The following is a 19,294-nucleotide window of genomic DNA, read 5'->3' as shown; positions in this document are numbered from 1 at the left end:
AACAACATGGTGCGTAATGGAGTGCAGCAGTTCTCCATCAATAATATCACATTTTGGGGAGAAAATGTGGTCATATCTCATTATTGGGAGGACTCCCTCAATGTCCTAAGGACAAATCAATTGACAAATCAGAAATCAAACCCCTGCAAACAAACACAGGCAAAAGTTCCAGACCTCTTTAGCTCCTCCTCCAGTTCTTTCACTCTCTGGTCCACTTTGGTCTTGGACTGTTTCACTGTTTCCAGCTCTTCCCGGAGAACTTCCTGTTCACTCGACAGCTCGTCCACTTTAGCAATCAGGTCATTCTTCACAATATTGAGTGCATTCCTACACAAGGCAAATGACTTTGTCAGGAGCATACGTACATGTGCAAATACAAACACGGCCTCTGAGACCAACTTACTTTGTCTCCAGTAGTTGTTTGTTCTCTGTTAGTAGATTTTCCACCTCTTTCCCCATTCCTGTGGGATATACAGTGTTAGCAGGAGTACAGACCACCATGAACTTGGTAAATCTCAGATGAATAGACTAAGGTACAGCTGATTCAAAACTACAAAATCACAATCGTTTGAAATTACACCACAAACACAAAGAATTACAGTACATTTATTAATAGGGCCCAAAAAAAAAAAAAAGGTGAGTGAAATCAGCTCAATTCTTTATTGTTGCATTAACTAATGACCTTCAAGGTTTGAATAACAGGACATCTACAGGGACATAATCACAGTCTAACTTGATAAGTGGACTGTAGAACATCCAAACAGACTTGATTAAAATAATATGATTCATATGAGCCGAAAAGCCATGCATTTGAAAGCACAGCACTGAGCAGCAGAAGATAATAGGATTAGAAGAGCAGAAGCACAGGAGAACATCTCACAAAAAGCATCGCTACAAATCAGGAAAGTGTCACAATGTCTTACTGAAAACAACGTGAGGGGGAAAAGGAGGCTATGAGCCTTACCAAAGAAATCATCCCGGACTGAAATAGAGAGCCGAGGAGGAAAGAGAGGGAAAGTGGCGAGGTAAGAGGAGGCAGCCAAAAGAAAGGAGGAGTAAAGGTATGAATTTGAAGACAGAAGAGGATATTAAAAGAGGAAGATAAAGATAATGATGGAGGTGAAAAGAGAAGAAATTAAAAAAAGATGAAGAGAGCAAGAGAGAAAGATGGACAAGCACATGTTAGATATTTATCATCACACACATACAAATAGGCACACACACACACACACACCTGATAAATTATTTGTAAAGAAAAATGAATAAAACAAATCATCAGCTGTCACTATTACACTAAAAAGTATGTTTTATATATCAGACCTTTATCTTTAATTAAATAATTCAAAACCATTCAATAGTTTGGGGTTGGTAAGATTTTTAATGTTTTTGAAAGAAGTGCTATGCTCACCAAGGCTGCATTTACTTGATAAAAAAATTAAGAAATTATGAAATATTGTTGCTATATTGTTTTCTATTTGAGTATATAGAAAACAAGTGTATTTTTTGGGGTATCATTACTCCAGTCTTCAGTGTCACATGATCCTTCAGAAATCATTCTAATATGATGATTTGCTGCTCAAGAAACATTTATTATTATCATCATCAATGTTGAAAACAGTTGTGCTGCTTAATATTTTTGTGGAAACTGATACATTTTTCCCTAGGATTCTTTGATGAATAAAAAGTTCAAAAGAACAACCTTTATTTAAAATAGAATGTTTTTTAACAATTTAAATGCCTTTACTGTAACGTTTGATTAATTAAAAGAGTCCTTGATGAATAAAAGCATTCATTTCTTTAAAATAAATTCTTACTGACCCCAAACTTTTGAAAAGTATTGCAATTTTAAGTGTTTTATTCTTTAATGGTAAACACTTTATTTTACAGTGTTCTTGTTACTCATTACATGTAGTTTCTATAGCAATAACTATAAAATATGCACAATTACATGCAACTAATCTTAAACCACACCTAATTATAACCCTAAAACTATTTTAAATACATGTAGTTAATTAATATTACTCAGTATTTAAATGTATAATTACACTGTAACAATGACACTTTAAATTAAAGTGTAACTGTTTAATGTTATGTGTTTCTGAAGTATAGTTTAATGTGGTCTTTACAGTTTTTTAAAATCTCTAGGACACATTTCTCAATACTTAGGTCACTTTTCCACAACTCTTCACTCAGTGATCACAACATCAGTCTATGTGGGCTAAACTGTGGATCATTTTATTTGGCACAAAATGCATTCAATGACTAATTCTTTGAAATGACATGAATTCTTTTCTCACTTATACACAAACACCACGAAAACTTTATGTACTATGGGCAAATTTGCACATGTTTACAAAACTGTTAAACATAAGTTCAAAACCTAGTACAACATAATGAATAAGACAGAAATTTGCAACATTTCTACAGCAATACCATATTAAAATATATTCTGAATCTAAAAAAAATCAAATACTATCCATGCAATTAGATGTAACTAAACACCTACAGTCTTTCAATTTCATTACCATCCATTCAAAATGAGAAAACTTAGGAAAAATGTTTGTAGTGTAATGTAAAAATGGACTGTGTAACATATACTGCAGTGATTTATAAGCAGTAGAGAGTGTCATTCAGGTTTTGTAAAGACATTTTACAAAAGAAAATTGTATAATGCTACCTGATGTTAGGGTTTTTAGGTCTGTGTTTTATAAGTGACAGTGTGTTTGTTGGATGAAAACCTTTGAGTGAAATAGTGTGTTATGGAATAATGACTTGATTTGACACATGTATGAAGTGTTTTGGTAGTTTTAGTGCATTTGAATGAGAAAAAGTTGAAAGTTGGTTAGGAGAACTGTGTGAAGACTTTTGAAGAAAAAAAGTAAGTATTTCTAAGTATTGAGAAATGTGTCCTAGCAATTGTAAAAAACAAACAAAAAAAACTGTTATGTAATATGACTAATTGTGTTTTCTAATGTGTATTGTTATGTTAAATCCATGCAAAGGTCATGAGGAGCAAAAAAGAATGAGAAATAAAAATACCAACCAATCAGTGATCAGATACACACCTGAGAATTCCCCTAGGGGCGTGGCCGAGAGAAGCACACACGGGAAGGAAGCACAGAGAGGGGTCAAGGGTCAGTGAGTGAGACGGCCAATCAAAAGAAAGATCCACCTTCACACTGAGATAAACAAATCAACAGCTCTACCTTGATAATGAAACAAAACAAATCAGAGACCGCCAACGTAAATAACGGAAAGTACTCAAATTAAACAACTACATCACACCAAAATGTGCTTAGGGGCAGGAGATACAGACATAAAGCAAGCATGATATCCCAAGAGACCTTGCTTTGAGGATACATCCAGCAGTGTGGGCTTCCTGACAAATGGCATGCAGTTCAAAGTGCAAGCAAGAAAAGCCCTTAGCCACCATGCGCTTAGCAATGGTACTTGAAATATATATATAAAAAATATAAAAAAATCATTGATATTAAATGCAGGTCATATATAAAACAAGATAACCTGCATTTATGAGAAAGTGTCAATCAACTGCTGAGGTAAAATGTTAATTGAAGGTCATAATCTGAACTATGAAGCTTACCGAGAAGTTCTGCTCCTGCGTCCACATCACCGATGATGTCAGACTTGGCGTCTTTGATCTCGTGGTACAGAGAGTCTGTGTTGATGCCGAATGCCTCATTCACTATGCCCTGAGAAGGACTTCAAAGGAACAAGAGTTCTCGTCATTATTTCACTTCAAAGCTTGAATCCTTTACATTACACAAAGCAACTTTCTAAACAGTATTCTTAATGATCTATAACTTTGATGGTCCTTTTGTACGTAAACTTGAGTGTTTTGTACTGTTTGTTCACACTTTAATATTGTGAATGATGTGCATCCGTCTACCTGTTTCCTCTTTCGAAGTCTCGAGGGTCCAAGCGCATTTCTAGCTCTGGTGTTGAGTCTATAATATCCTGAAACTCTGACCATTCATCACTACTGCCCATACCTACACACACACACACACACACACACACACACACACACAATTGAAAAGAAGAACACACAATCATTGTCCTGTCAGGGAAAATTTGAATTTTGCATTGTTTGTAAATCTGTAGATGTAGTAAGATCAATTAAATCGATCAAAAATGACAGTAAAGACATTTACACTGTTAGAAAAATAATATTATGTTGTTCTTTTGAACTTTCTATTTATCACAGAATTCTGAAAAAAATATATCAGTAATGTCCACAACTGTTTTCAACACTGATAATAACAAGAAATGTATCGCGAGCACCAAATCAGCATATTAAAATGATTTTTGAAGGATGTTTTTTATTTATTTATTTTATTCAGTGATTATTCTTCGCCTCAGTTCTTCTCCCTCTCTCTCACCAATGCTGACGTTCCTGGTTTCCTGAGAGACCTGCACCTCCATGTTTCTACTAAGACGCTTCGCATTCTTGCGGCCCCGGCCCCGGGGCTTGCTGAACTCTTCCCCTGACACCAGCCCATCGTTCAGAGGGGTAACTGTTGCCGAGGGAACAGACGAGGTGGGAGTGTTTGATTTGCTGCCTGTGCTGCTGGGCGTGGCTGCGACGGAGTCTGAATCTGAGCCATCCTCCTTAAACGAAAGGGAACCACATATCACACGCACGTTTTGATAATAAACATATTCTGCTAAACGTCTAAACTTAAATCTTCTACACTAGTAAATTTGATATTGCTTTGACAAAATGTTTGACTTACTAGCAAGGCAAAAATATATTGTCATACAAATTCAAACATGTAAATGTAAAACTGTTCATAAAACATTTATAAATGATAAAATGTCTGTGCATATCCTTCGAATAAATAGATATTTATCTTTGAGTCAAAAATCCTAGAAGCTGAAATGGCAACATGAAAGGTCTACAGATAAAAAGCTTTGTCAAACAAACTCAAATGGCTTTATACCAAAAAAGGAAGTGAATAACTTATATCTTCTCTTCCTTCAAAGAACAGATCATTAGTTATGCGTGCTCAGCTGACAGATGCTTCATCTAGGTGAGATTCAGTTTATTAAAACCATCTTGTTTTAAACACAACTGTTCATTTCAGATGGCTAAAATAAGACAAAAACGTCACAGAGCAAGGCAGAGGACAAAATCATGGACCCTTGGAGGCCTGCTGGTGACCATCGAACAAACACCCATGAACCTGATCTCGACACAAGCAGGCTTAAGGGGGGAGTGTCTGACAGAGTGATGGTTATCATGACTCCTCCCCTGGCGCTTCGGGTGGAGTCATATCTGTCACACCTGGTAGCCAGGGGCGTAGACAGGTCTGCTGAGATCGCTGGAATGCCAGACGTCTGACGAAACCATTCTAGCCCCCCCAAGACCCCCACGTACCATGCCATCTCCGCCAGGAAACAAACTCAGTGATGGGGGGCGCTCTGTTTTACTGCAGGACAAGAAACAGATAGATGTAGAAGGTCAAATATCTCCCACTAAACTAAGTTGGCACATGAAAATGAGCAAAAAACTCAATGGACAGGGTGAAAACATATAAAGACACAAAACCACATAGGAGAAAGAGGTACAGGTTTCTCAGTCTCTGACACTAAGACTGCTAAACTAGGCAGGGCGTTTGCGTGAATGGACAGGGGGTTCATTTTTTTATTTCAAAGGAGTAAAATGGGAGATAAAAGGACTGCAGAGACAGGGGTTTGGGAAACTGTCAGAGATAGCGGGCAATTTTACCTTTTCCTCCAGTTGTGTTGTTTACTGCAGAGACACACAGCGGCACACGCACAGAAAGAAAGAGACAAAAAGAATGTGAACACACACACTCACAAACACAGTGACACAATACTTACACAGGACATAAAGTCACGTTACATGCAGTATACAGTATGTAAAAAAAATAGATGGAAATGATTCATGTTGAAAACATGATGAAATTGCAAATAACACATTGATTATCTCAAAAAGAAACTGTCATTGGATAACTTATTTCATTAAAAAAAAAATTTTTGTCATTGAATAATTTATTATTTTATAATATTTTATTTTATATTAAATATAACATTATATATATACAGTATATATATATATATATATATATAATTTTACACAAATATTTTTACATTCTGTGGGTAAATTCAGCTCAGATATGTCAAGGTAAAACTCCTAAAGCTATTTAAAAGCTCCATATTTGATAAATTATTAATTAAATTATATATTTTTTTAGAAAACTACTTTTACAGCATTTGAAATCTTGTTTATTCTTAGGCAAAAGACATTAGTTCTGACTCTCTCACAACCCTGTACCAAAATTTGAGCCTGTAAGTATGTCTATGAAAATGTTTAATTAGTTGAAATCAGCTGACTCTGTTTAAATGAACATAGAAATGTGTGAAACTTGTGGAGATGTGTGTATAATTGAGTATGACTATAAGCCAACCACAACACTAGATCTGACTAAGCAAGACATGACAAACTGTGACTGAGCATCATCACCCAGTGCCTAGCAACGCTGTCTCCAAGACAACTGTTCTAATAATGGGCCATTTTGTTTAATCAAAATCTAAACCATTCTGATACATACATCCAAACTGCAATACAGCGTCATAGCTGGTGTCCCAAAATAAGAGAATATTAGTTTGCAGTTTGAAATTCAAAAATATTTAATTAAACTGGTCACCCACAAAACATGTTACTTAAAAGCACAAAAGAAACATGCAAAACACAAATTAATTCCAAACGCACATTCCAAACTCTTAATTTAAACAAAGGCTTGGAATGGCTGCATCACGCTGATTATACAAGTTACTCACGACCGTCCGCAGCCTGTGGATTCAGACTGGTTGCTGCCTGACTGTTGCATCTTTGAGCGCTCAATGTGTTCCACATATGTCTGTATCATCTGGAGAAAATAAAATCACTGTTAGTGTATATGCTGACTCCTTCGAGAGCTGGAGCTTTGTATTTGTAACTTTTGAGTTATTGCTAATAGTGTCCCCACACCTTTAGACCAATGAATTTCCATGACGTTTCCATTCATTTTCCATGCCAAAAATCATTTTATCGAGATCATAATCACAAAGACCAATTTTTAGCAGATAAAAAAAAATAGAAGAAAGAAGAAAAGAAAAACTGCATGATGGGGGTTCTTCTGACCTCTGTATGACGCTGGTGAAGGGCGTTATACTCTTTCTTCATGTCTGATTCTCGTTCTTCCAGACGAGAGACTACAAGAGAAGGACATCACGGATACATGGTGAAAGATGCTCAAATCTCTGTTTGTGTCAATGAGTGTGTAGGAATGAATGCAGGTCAATGTGGTGCACTCACTCTGGTCAGCATAGTTCTTGGTCTTCAGCTCCAGTTGTTTTGTTTGTAGCTCCAATGTCTCCACCATGGACTGCAACTCCTTCTTGTCTGCCTCCAAGGCATCTTCAAATTCAATAAACTTCTGTTACACAAACACACACACATTCACACAAGGTCAGATCCTTTAACTAACAGCTTGAATCAGGTGAAAGCCTGAGATGGATGGATGGATGGATGGATGGGAGACAAACAGATAGATAGATAGATAGATAGATAGATAGATAGATAGATAGATAGATAGATAGATAGATAGATAGATAGATAAAACAATAGAGACAGACAGACAGAGACAGACACAGATAGAAAGATAGATAGATCAAATAAAGAGAGACAGATAGACAGAGACAGACAAATAGAAAGATAGATAGATAGATAGATAGATAGATAGATAGATAGATAGATAGATAGATAGATAGATAGATAGATAAAACAATAGAGACAGACAGACAGATAGAAAGATAGAAAGATAGATAGATAGATAGATAGATAGATAGATAGATAGATAGATAGATAGATAGATAGATAGATAGAACAAAGAGACAGATAGACAGAGACAGACACAGATAGATGGATGGATGGATGGATGGATGGATGGATGGATGGATGGATGGATGGATGGATGGATGGATGGATGGATGGATGGATGGAAGACAGACAGACAGATGGACAAAAATATGCATTTGGAGAAGGGTTTATTCTTTGAATACAGTACAGTCACATTTACACACACAAACAGTTACAGGGTACATAACACACACATACACACACACTCCAAGTGCAGTGTGTGGTGACTTTGAGCTGCAAGGATTTAAGTGGAACACAATAGGCTCTTTCTGCAGTGCGGCCCAGCCACAAACAGCCTCCTGGAATTCAGTAATCCCAGCACTGCAAAGAGAGGGAAAAACCAAACACACTCCATCTAACACTACAAACTTCAAATCCCCCTTCAATGAAAACATCACGCAAGTCCGATCATGTCATTCTAATCTAATGACTTTTTGACTCAAGTAATTTCTACAGTACTATATATACCCCATATTAGCAGCATGTCTACATTTGGGATTAGGAAGTTATGTAAAGATTTGTATAACGTAATCCCATAATGCTAATTCGAGTTCTTGCTATACTTTGACATAAGATCCCTCATTCAATACTGCAGTTTAATCATGAAAAGCCATTACAGGTGAAATGTTTATTTTCGACAACACTAGCTTCGTGGTTAAATGCATAAACATAATGAGTGTTTCCAGACAGGTCTCCCCATCTGCCATTGGTTGAGCTGACGTTGCCGTGTCAGGCTGGTTCGATGCCTAAACAATCTGAATAACGTGCAACGTCAAAAGTTTTTGCGCTTTTTGGGGGGAAATATCTTTCAAACTTGCTTGCAGCTGTCTCTGCAAATCAATTCAGGCATAGGAGATTTTAACACTGAATACAATTATGTGCATTAAATTACATATGACCAATTGGAGTAGAGCCAAGTCATCTGTTATGCCACCATGCATTAGAATGATGTGAATAAAAAAACCTTCTTAAACATCATGAATGTCGTAAATAATCTGTACTTTTATATCTTTTATACTGTTAGATATGTCGGTTTTTCTAAAGTTAAATTGCATCTAAACTTGCAAGTTTATTTTAATGTTTAATTATAGTCATTAGACATTCTGATATCTCTCATGAGGATTGATAATGATATAGCCTATACACAAGTTCAATGGGGTTCTATATAGAACCCTAGAGATCTGTTACAAGCTGTTTAATTCATATTCTTAATGTGGTTCTATGAAGCGCCTGAAAGAACCCTTTAAGGCTCTATATAGAACCTTTTCTTCTAAGAGGGAGAATGTGTGTTAATACAGGCTAGTGAGAAGGATGTTCTTACTGTGGCCACTATATTCTACTGCCATAATCCCAAAGGATGCGAAATTGGAGAATTATGTTTACTCTCTCTCTCTCTCTCTCTCTCTCTCTCTCTCCATCCCTCACTATCTCTCTCACTCTGTGCTTTCTGTCTGTCTCATAACATGAGAATCGGGTTACAGCGTCAGCCAGCCTCCTTCTATGAGAAAATTGATTACCCATAATCACCCCCCCGCCCCCTGCCCATCATCCTCCCAGTTTTGACCCCAAGCAAATAAATCTTTGTGTTGCTGCATTAAAACATGAAACAGAAAATAGCTATCCCTAACACTTCACTATCTGTACTCAATGAATTGTATTATTTTAAACCACAGCCTATTTCTTTCTGCAGTTTAAACAAGCCTGCTACATGCAAATCTATTATTTTTGGACAGGAACGAAACAATTGTGAAACAATTATTATATAGTGTAGTTTATTATATAGTGTATAGTATCAACATATTTTATGAGAGCATGAATAAATACTGTCTAGAGATAAAAAAAAACCCATTATTTAAAAATGCTGCTTCTCTGGAATAAAAATTGTAAACAAAAATTTTTTGAAAAATATAAACATAAATCTAGGCAGAAGAAAAAAATAGACTATTACACACATGTGTGGATCGACATAGCGAATCAAGTAACCAAGTAATGAGAAGTGAGAAGCATCACTGCAGTTTACTGCACTCCATCAGCACATATTCCTTCTCTGAATCATCGATGATACTGAAAAACAGCCTCTGCTTTCTCTTTTGCTCTTTTATGTATTTTCTTTCTGTCTTCTGGTACAATCATTTCTGCTCTTAAAGTTACATTTCTCAGTTTTGGCTGCACTATCATCACTCTCCATTTTATTTTCACACACTGAATCTCTATACTTACAACCATAAAACACTCACATTTTTATTACAGCATACACGTACACTGTTTAAGCTCTGATATAAAACTTAACACAACAAGAATGCCAATAATGCTCTAGCTGTGCAGTCGATAATATAGTTACATTTGGAAAATGTTTTGGCAAAGTTAGTATGTAGTTATGATGCTTGTGAAGGGTCATTAAGGGCATCTGTTCCCTGTAGCTGTCTGGTCATTTTAGTAGTGCCTGTGCTGATGCACAAAGAAAATATAAGAGTTTTTGTCTGCATATGACTTATGTACAAACGTGCGTATGAGACAATCTTTTGTATAGGATTTAGAGATTTATTTCCAGCAGTAATAGGTAGAGCAAAACATACAATTCATTATGGGATAAAACAAAGGGGTTTCTGGAGGAACTCTAGTGCACATGACAGGACTGGATAAAGTTTCTCAAGTGGATGTCCCAGGGTCAAGGACAATGAATTGACCAGGTCAGCACAGATGTTACGGAATAATTACTTCTCAAAGAGCAGCAATAATTGTTTACGACATCACAGTTACTGTGTAAATAACACAAGAAGGTAGCACTTCTTGTACATAGAAGTTTTAGCCCTATAAAGACAACAAAACCTTGCTAAAAAACCTGTTGCAAACAATATACTACATGCCTCCTGCCATCTGATGGATATTTCATTTATTTAAGTAAAACGCCTTTAGTATAATTCAAAAAATGTTCACCTTCAGGCAGTGGTACACATGCCTATTTGCTATCATTTGCGTTTTGCAACTTTAATGATTTTTATAAAATAAACATAATAATAACTTTTATATTGTAAGAACATTTTCAAAATGGACATTAAAGCAACTTAGGTTTACTTGATCATTCATGCGCTTTATATATATATATATATATATATATATATATATATATATATATAATATATATATATATATAATATAATATATAATCCAAATATCATGTTAAAATATGAGCATCAAATATGATACATGAGGCTTTTGAGGAATGTTTATTTGTACATCTCTCAGTCATCACTTTGATCATAAAACTAAGCATTTAAATGTCTTCCTAAGGCATATTTTTGGGAGGTGACAACTGATATCTATATGCATTTGATGTAAGTAGTCTATAGGGTACTCTTAGCTTTTTACAATTATGATCAGATAACAAAACTCTCCTGCTTGAATAGGACATCGTATGCATGAAAATAATGAGCGATGAGATCATCTTATTATTATTTACCTCCTCCGCCTGTTTGCGCAGCGATTTCTCCCGTTCATACTGCGTGATGAGTTGCTCGTTGTCCTCCTTGAGAAGTTCCAGCTCCACCTCATGCTCCTGGTTCTCCGTTAGAACCGAGTCGAGGTTCTCCAGAACATTCACCACCAGCGGCATCAGCTCCTTCACCACCTCCTCATCGTAGCTGTCGATGAGGCGCTCGAACTCCCGATAAATGCTGCTGGCCAGGCCCGACACCCGCTCGGACATGACAGACACGGCCCCGTAATCGTCCTGGTACACCACCTCGTCCAGCTCCATCATCTTGGCGACGTTTGATCGAAGCTTGTTATTAGAGAAAGAATAAATAAATCAGCGGCGACGCGAATCGAAATGGCGAAATGTTTTCTATGAATTCATGACAATTTCATCAGGTGCACATGATGCCGCTGCGCTCCACGCCCGGTTTCACCAGCGACAGCCGGATTTCGGGACGCACGAACGTTTAATATTCGATATTTGTTGATCAGACGGAGCGCTCGCGAGGGGACGAGCCCTCTTCCCCGCCCGTGCGTCCTGCGCCAGTGTCGGCAGCGCGATCACACGCGCCTCGCTATAGCACTCGATTATTCCCCGGTTGCGTCTGTCTCATCGCTGGGTTGGAGCGAAATCCATCGCATCACATCACGCCCAACGCGCGTCTGTCTCTGACGACGCACCTGCCTCTCAACAGCCGCAGCTCGCGAGCCCAGCCATTACTGGAAAATCAATGGAAAAAAAAAAAAAAACGGACAATAAATAAATAAATAAATAAATAAATACGGGAATAAATGGCTACCGCTACCGTATCAAAATCGGATACTGCTTTCTAGCGTTATGTCAGACTGCTCATTTTTGGCATTTTAAATCAATCCGGTGGTGGTTGACAGGGCGGCGGGGGTTCGTGATGCTGTTTCCGTCGGTGACTCTCTCTCTCGCAGGCTGATGATGATGATGATGATGATGGAGGGGCCAGCTGACGTCACAGCGCCTGCATGGAGCAGGCCGGAATAGTGATGTCTCATTGTCATTGCTGCTATCAAACACCAACCATTAACGACATTATTTATAGTAGCCACAATTATGTTATTGTTATATTTAATATACCCTATCTCGTAAATAAGTAGCCTATTATAAACATTAATTAATTAATATTTGAATGTGTTAATCCTTATTTTGGCTTGATTTTGTATGTATTTTTTAGCGTGCAGGGGCCCAGGGAATCGCACATATGACCTCACTTTCCCATTTGAAGATAATCACTTTAAGGAATCACAGAAACACATTTTTCAGAGCCGACTGCAAAATTTCTTGCCAAACCCATCACAGAATGCATCATGTTGTTTGCTAGCCCCCACGCGGCTTCAAATGGCATTACCATAAAGGCAATTGTCAATGCAAGTGGTGCTAGAGCCAAATGACGTCCAGCTTCACCTCTGTACGGGACCTAATGGGTGGAGCTTTTCTAGTCCAGATCCACCTCTGTGCAAGTGGTGCTCACTGCAGAGTCAAATGACGTCCAGCTCCACCTCTGTACGGGACCTAATGGGTGGAGCTTTTCTAGTCCAGATCCACCTCTGTGCAAGTGGTGCTCACTGCAGAGTCAAATGACGTCCAGCTCCACCTCTCTGGACACTAATGGGGTGGAGGGATAGAGTTGTGGGTAGGGTAGGGTGTGGTTGATATTCTAGCTCCACCCATTAAGCCCAAGTGACATTCACTCCTCCTCACTGGACTTGGAGGAGCCAGATGTAAGCTCCACCCATTTGCTCCCTCTGTGGACCTAATGGGTGGAGCTTTTCTAGTCCAGATCTGCCACTGTAGAACTATAATGGGTGGAGTTATGTTTAGCGATATAGGGTTAGGGTGTGGTTGGATCATCTAGCTCCACCCATTGGCTCTGCAGTGAGCAGCCTCTGTCAGTGTGGCATAGCCTGCAAATTCCTGAAAAAAGTACATTTCCTGTAAAACTTCTGTCATTTGCATTTCTGTAACATTGTATTGCCCACTGATTCCTGAACAAAAGTCGATTATAAAACTAGATCATAGCTCAATATCTCATGTAGAACACTGCCAATTATCAAAAATACAAATATGTCATTAGTGTCCTAACAGAAGGAAATGTAAATGTTGTTTATCTTCTGGTGGTCTTCCTTCATTTTAGACAGAAGAGTAAAAAACAATATTCATTTTTGAGTGAACGAAAGCTAAAATTCAGCAAGCACATGCACACAAGTAACTCTTTAAATGAAGATTTCTGTTTATTTAGAGCAACATGGTAAAACATTATTTTACTGTCATGGAAAAAAAGCAACACAATACAGCATACAAATGAACAATACAGAAGTGTATTGTATGAAACAGGCCTCTGCGTGACATCATCGCAGCCAGTCACATTGCCAAGCATCCACTGAAGTATTTTGGGCAGGGATGGCACTAGTAATGTGGGAAATGCCCACACATGCCCACGGATGTGTCATATTTGACCTTCCAACTGCCATGTAAAGAATAAAGCAGATGGCTAATGGGAACAAAGGCCAAATTCAACAAAGTATTAAACAATCATGGCGCAGCAACTCTTTTCAAGTACAGAATCAGGCATATCAGCGGATTCTTTAAGGGTCTCTGATTACATTCAAATGCATGTATGGACACTGTAATAGTGTGATATGTTAGTGATGTCTGATTGTACTCATTCTCTACATTGCCATACATGTGTGCTTCTGTGATTATCAATTACAACTGTGCATTTGGTTTTGCATCTAAGCTATTACTTTTACATTTGGCTTGGTGTCTTACTAAAAAAAAAAAAAAAAAAAAAAATGCAAGAGGGGAAAAAGGAGAAATGAAGTCACCTTATTGCACAAAAGTAAACTGTCCATTACCATCAGAACACATTCACTGAGTTTCAAAGGAAGTTCTGAACACACCGATACTGAAGAGCTTGCTTTGGCGACCAACAGTGGATCCAGTTGAACACTGCATAGACTGCACTGAGTTTCTTGAGGCAAACTTGCATTTAATACATTAGCAAATTGAGAGAACAATCATACAAAGAAACAACAGTATATGCAAACCATTTTAAACGAAACATAACCATTCAGTTATTGGAGTGACAGTTGATTCTGATTAGATGGAAAGGAGGAAGGGAAAGTGAGGAATGAATCAGAAAGTGCAAAAGCAATAAAGGAATGAAGAGTGACAGACTTCAGGGGAAACAAATAACCAAAAGATAAAGTAAATGAGAGAGGATAAGTTTTAGTACAGGTTAAAAGCAGATGGAAGAGGGGCAGTGACAATGATTGAAAGCAGAACTTGTGGCTAATAGAAAACCACACTGGACTTTCCACCTGGTGGGTTGAGCACTTTGTTGTGAGAGCGAGGTCGTGGTCCGAGGCGTGGCTCATGGTCTTTTTCTGTTGGTTGCTGTGTGGCTGGCTCAGATTTCTGATTGGCTGTTGGCGCAGGGGCGGAGACAGGGGCAGGGGTAGGGGTAGAGACAGGGGCAGGGGCAGAGACAGGGGCAGGGGCTGGTGCCTCTTTTTCAGGTGTGGGTTGAGGAGACACTGGCTCCACCTTCACTTTTTCCTCCACTACAGTCGCCTGCTTAGGCACCGGGGCTACAAGAGAGATTTAAATCCATGGGAAAAGGAATTGCATGCCAACAACAGACTGAGGAGAAATAAACTAGGGCGTGAAGAACATGACGAATATTTTGTAAATCACAGGGTTTCTTTACCTGGTGGATCTGGAGTAGCAGGTACACCCACACTTAAGTTGTCCTAAGGAGAAAAGGAGGGCGTTAGAGTTTAAATGTGTGGAAATACAGATTTTTAGAGTTCAATTATGGTTTGTGTTGTTACATACACTACTGTTCAAAAGTTTGGGGTTGGTAAGATTTTAATGTTTTTAAAAGAACAAGGCTGCATTTATTTGATCAAAAATACAGTAAATCAGTAACATGGCTACACACTAAGGATTTTTCTACTGGCCCAACCATAAAAAAAGGGTACTATACAGTTATCCGGACCACACCTGACCACACCCGCTCTTGGTTGGTCGTAACCCCAGTGACGGGTAGGTTTAGGGGCGGGGTTGGGGTAGGTCATCACATGTGGTCCGGATAACCGTATAGTACCTAAAAAAGTAATAAATAAAATAAGTTATGTCTAGTTATTATTTTCATTGTTTTTGACCCAGGTTACCTTAATAAATAAGGTTATTATGACACTAAAAACTACTAGCCTATCTTAAATACACTGCAAATATTGTTAAAGACAAGTAAACAGTCTTTTGTACCAAAAAAAGAACAAATAATCAAATAGAGGAATAGCACAAATAAATACAATAGAACAGGAATCTCCAACCCTGCTCCTGGAGGGCTACTGTCCTGCAGACTACAGTTCCAACGCACCTGCCTGTAACTATCAAGTAACCCTGAACAGCTGGATTAGCTGGTCCAGGTGTGTTTGATTGGGGTTGGAGCTGAAATCTGCAGGACAGTAGCTCTCCAGGAGCAGGGTTGGAGACCCCTTGCAATAGAACAAACATACAAATGAAATAAACAGTGCTTTTCAGGTTTTTCGGCCAGGTCTAATAGTAGGTTTCAGGTAGAGATATAGAATAATCAAATCTAAAATAACACTGCATATATTTTAAAATGTAATTTATTCCTGTGATGACAAAGCTGAATTTTCAGCATCATTACTCCAGTCTTCAGTGTCACATGATCCTTCAGAAATTATTCTTACATAATGATTTTCATCATCATCATCATCATCAATGGTGATAACACTTGTGCTGCTTTATATTTTTGTGGAAACCATGATACATTTTTAGTAACTATGTAAAAGCAGAAGCGTACAGGTTGGCTAGGGGTTGTCTACCTTTGGTTTGTTAGGATGACTTTTCACAGAAGATGGGGTCGACTCTGGTCCCCCAAAGATGTTACTGGATCCTCCACCATGGTGAGTTGTCTTGCTCCGAGTCGAAGGAGCCTCTGGCTCCCCAAATATCCCACTGCTCTTTCCACCTGAGGCAATTAGAGACACATAAATCAGAGCTTGTTAAGACACAATAATACTAGTTATGCCAATTACTGGAACATCATTTATACTTGTTATCAATACATTCAAACAATCATATTCTCAATGAAACAATATTCATTTACACACAAGTGAATGACAGCTTTGCAGCAGTATTCCTGTATCACAGTCCGCTGTAAGTTTTCATATATAAATAGTGGAAGATAACCCTTAGTTTAGGGACTGGATGGCTTTTGGATAAAGAAATTAATAAAATAAAACTATTCAAGAATCTGGCAGTGCGTGCTTTAATTGCCCTTTATCACCTTCCTGAGGGCAGGAGGGTAAACAGGTGGTGACTATGGTGAGAAGAGTCCTTAATGTTTTTGCTCTAGATAGGTATTGGTGTTTACAATGTCCTGTAGTAATGGGAGAGGGCAGCCAATGATATTCTGCTCTGTGTTTTTAACCCGCTGTAGGGGTTTTTTGTCAGCTCCTGAGCAGCCCCCTTACCACACTGTGAGGCCACCAGTAGCTTTGTAGCATTGAGCTATTTCAATTACTTTTGTTTGATTTAGTCATTGCAAACAGCTGATTTTATTTCAGTAATTGTTTATTTCAGGTCATTTATTTGGTCATTTCTAAAACAGTGACAGTTTCTTCCTGTCCAATTACAAAACTCTATGCATGTCAGTGAGGAAGAAAAGACATGCTCAGCAGCTGCTCCCTCAGGGCAAAGCATGCAAACAGCATGAAATACTCTTACTATTCTAACAGAACAGGACCACTTATAACCCCAGAATCTCAAAACTAGATAATGTTTAAGGGCACTTTAAACTTCAGATCAATACTTATTCTGTGACAGAGCCACTAGTGTTTAAGCAATGTGAACTTTAACCTTATCTAGATGTGCAATTTCATCAGTTCAGACCGTGTATGATCTCTCAGAGTTAACTGACTGGTTAATTTATCAGACTGAGGTAAAGGCTTTGATGCTGCTATTGATGACAAGATAACAAATGCAAAAGTGCCCGTTTGCATAGTGGCTGAGAGAGAGACTCAAACACATAAAACTGAGTAACAGTGTGGTGATGAATTTGGCTCAGAGAGTGCAAGAGGCCCGAGACAGAAAATACACTGTCTGATGAAAGCTCACCTGGGGGATTGGAGCGTTTGGGACTCCCCTGAGATTCTTCTGCAGGCGCAAAAATAGAGGAGGACATTTTGTTTGGCCGTCTGGAGGCAGAAGTGTCTTCTTCATAACCACCGAAGAGATTGCTGGACCCTCCACCTGGAGGTCTTAGTACCCTAAACACAGACATACAAATATGCACATGGATTCACACAAATATTATATTTTATTTCAATACTGAGAATTGTAGATTAATAAAATGACCTAAAACAACACGTAACATTGCAGCACAGCGCCACCATACATTTTATGGCTGAACATCGCAACTGCAGTTGTGAGTTTAGGCGGTCCGGCTTTTAAGGCCATAAAGTTTTACCCAACGTCAAACGCTGAATTTTAATATCATTCGTGCATTTATTTACGAAAATAAAAGCCCAGCACAATAAACAAAACGAAAGGCTGCGGCATATGTTCGTTTCCGAACAACAACGTTTCCAGGAAATGTGCCTACTTCAAAGTCTGCATTGTGTATAAATTCATAATTATTATTAAAAAAAACACCGGTTTTTTAAACGTAGCCATCATTTTCAATTGCAAATACGTCTTTGATTAAAAGTAAAATACGTCCATGTGGCTGAAAAAACTTCTCTTTGAGCATCGGGACATTTGCCGCTAACGGCTAACAAACAATATTGACTAAATTAAAACCAAAATAGTCTGTATATCGTATTTTACCACCACACACTCACTCACTCACTCCACGGCTGTTAATTTAAATTGTTATATCCAGAAATGTGACCTCACTCGGTGCATTAAATACAAGTATTGTCTCTTAGCTACTAAGAGTTAACGTTAGCATGTAGCGCTTGGCCATGCTAAAGTTCCGCTCTCTTCCACCCCTAAAGACTCAAGATTACTGATTCAGATAAACAGATGTAAGTGTCAACAACAAACTGACAATAAACACTGGATTGTTCCAGATAAACTGTCAGCACACACCCCATACCTTGAACTTGGTTTGCCACTAGTTTCAAGACCCTGAAACATATTGGTTGAAGTCATGGTTGCTTGTCTCGGTCTACTGCGACGTGACCCAATAACTTCAACAACAGATGGAGCCCTCCTGCAGAAACTAGTGCTCTGCCACAACTGCTGAACTAAAAGACTATGCCAAAAAAGTGAAGTCTGACTGACCACGCCCAGAAAGGATTGGACAGCTCAAATGCAGAACAGCAAATATGATTATGGGAATGGCTCTGTTAGAAATCAATCTGACGGAAGTAGAATTCTATTGGCTGTCAGGTTATAAATGGCCAACAGAGTGAGTTGATTGGTTAGCTTAAAGTACGTCCCTGTCCGTCTTAAAATCAGTTATAAAAAATACATCAATTCATAGAGAAAAATATATAAATTATATTAATGTTTGTTATGACAAATTATGACAAGGATATTAAAAATGTATATGTGATCTATTATAATAGAACATTTTATATTCATAGGTAAAAATTTACCAAACAATACGTTTTTTTTTCTGTATGATTTGTGTAAATTTTATCATGAATAGTAATAACAGGAAAACTATTAAAACAATTTAATTCCCCAATATGTTTTTAAGATTTCTGTGAAATGAGAAGACCTTGTTGTGCTTTATATGTTTTAAACCGTGGATGTGTTATATTATGTTGAGTTAGGCTATATTGTTATGAGCATTTAAAATA

General features: G+C 38.0%; 2 protein-coding genes across 23 annotated transcripts in view; both read right to left on the bottom strand.

Moving 5' to 3' along the window:
- Nucleotides 1-12,357, bottom strand: part of mapk8ip3 (mitogen-activated protein kinase 8 interacting protein 3) — a 30,664-nt gene extending 18,307 nt beyond the window's left edge. For 10 of the 22 annotated variants that reach the window (XM_084117748.1, XM_084117769.1, XM_084117752.1 and 7 more), the window contains exons 1-13: nt 11,406-12,047; nt 7,343-7,463; nt 7,169-7,239; nt 6,826-6,914; nt 5,750-5,773; nt 5,306-5,450; nt 4,401-4,629; nt 3,908-4,010; nt 3,602-3,720; nt 3,066-3,077; nt 965-982; nt 404-461; nt 175-327 (exon numbers count right to left, since the gene is read on the bottom strand). In XM_084117748.1, the coding sequence (XP_083973874.1) occupies nt 175-327; nt 404-461; nt 965-982; nt 3,066-3,077; nt 3,602-3,720; nt 3,908-4,010; nt 4,401-4,629; nt 5,306-5,450; nt 5,750-5,773; nt 6,826-6,914; nt 7,169-7,239; nt 7,343-7,463; nt 11,406-11,705 (1,442 nt within the window). In that variant the 5' untranslated portion in view covers nt 11,706-12,047. Of the gene's footprint in view, nt 1-174; nt 328-403; nt 462-964; nt 983-3,065; nt 3,078-3,589; nt 3,721-3,907; nt 4,011-4,400; nt 4,630-5,305; nt 5,451-5,749; nt 5,774-6,825; nt 6,915-7,168; nt 7,240-7,342; nt 7,464-11,405 lie in introns of all 22 variants that reach the window. The other 12 variants (XM_084117765.1, XM_084117768.1, XM_084117754.1 and 9 more) reach the window with 6 other exon arrangements.
- Nucleotides 12,358-13,656: 1,299 nt separating this feature from the next.
- Nucleotides 13,657-18,858, bottom strand: jpt2 (Jupiter microtubule associated homolog 2). Its single transcript, XM_084122615.1, has 5 exons — nt 18,583-18,858; nt 17,601-17,752; nt 16,307-16,452; nt 15,160-15,202; nt 13,657-15,040 (listed from the first exon to the last, which is right to left on the bottom strand). Exons 1-5 carry the CDS (start codon nt 18,636-18,638, stop codon nt 14,742-14,744), a joined length of 696 nt encoding a protein of 231 aa, XP_083978741.1. The 5' UTR covers nt 18,639-18,858; the 3' UTR covers nt 13,657-14,741.
- Between the last annotated feature and the right edge of the window lie 436 nt (nt 18,859-19,294).

This window comes from Abramis brama, assembly GCF_963993115.1.
Source record: "Abramis brama genome assembly, chromosome: 1".
Classification (NCBI taxonomy): domain Eukaryota; kingdom Metazoa; phylum Chordata; class Actinopteri; order Cypriniformes; family Leuciscidae; genus Abramis; species Abramis brama.
The sequence above is the reverse complement of the archived record's forward strand: the minus strand, read 5'-3'. Positions and strand labels throughout refer to the sequence as shown.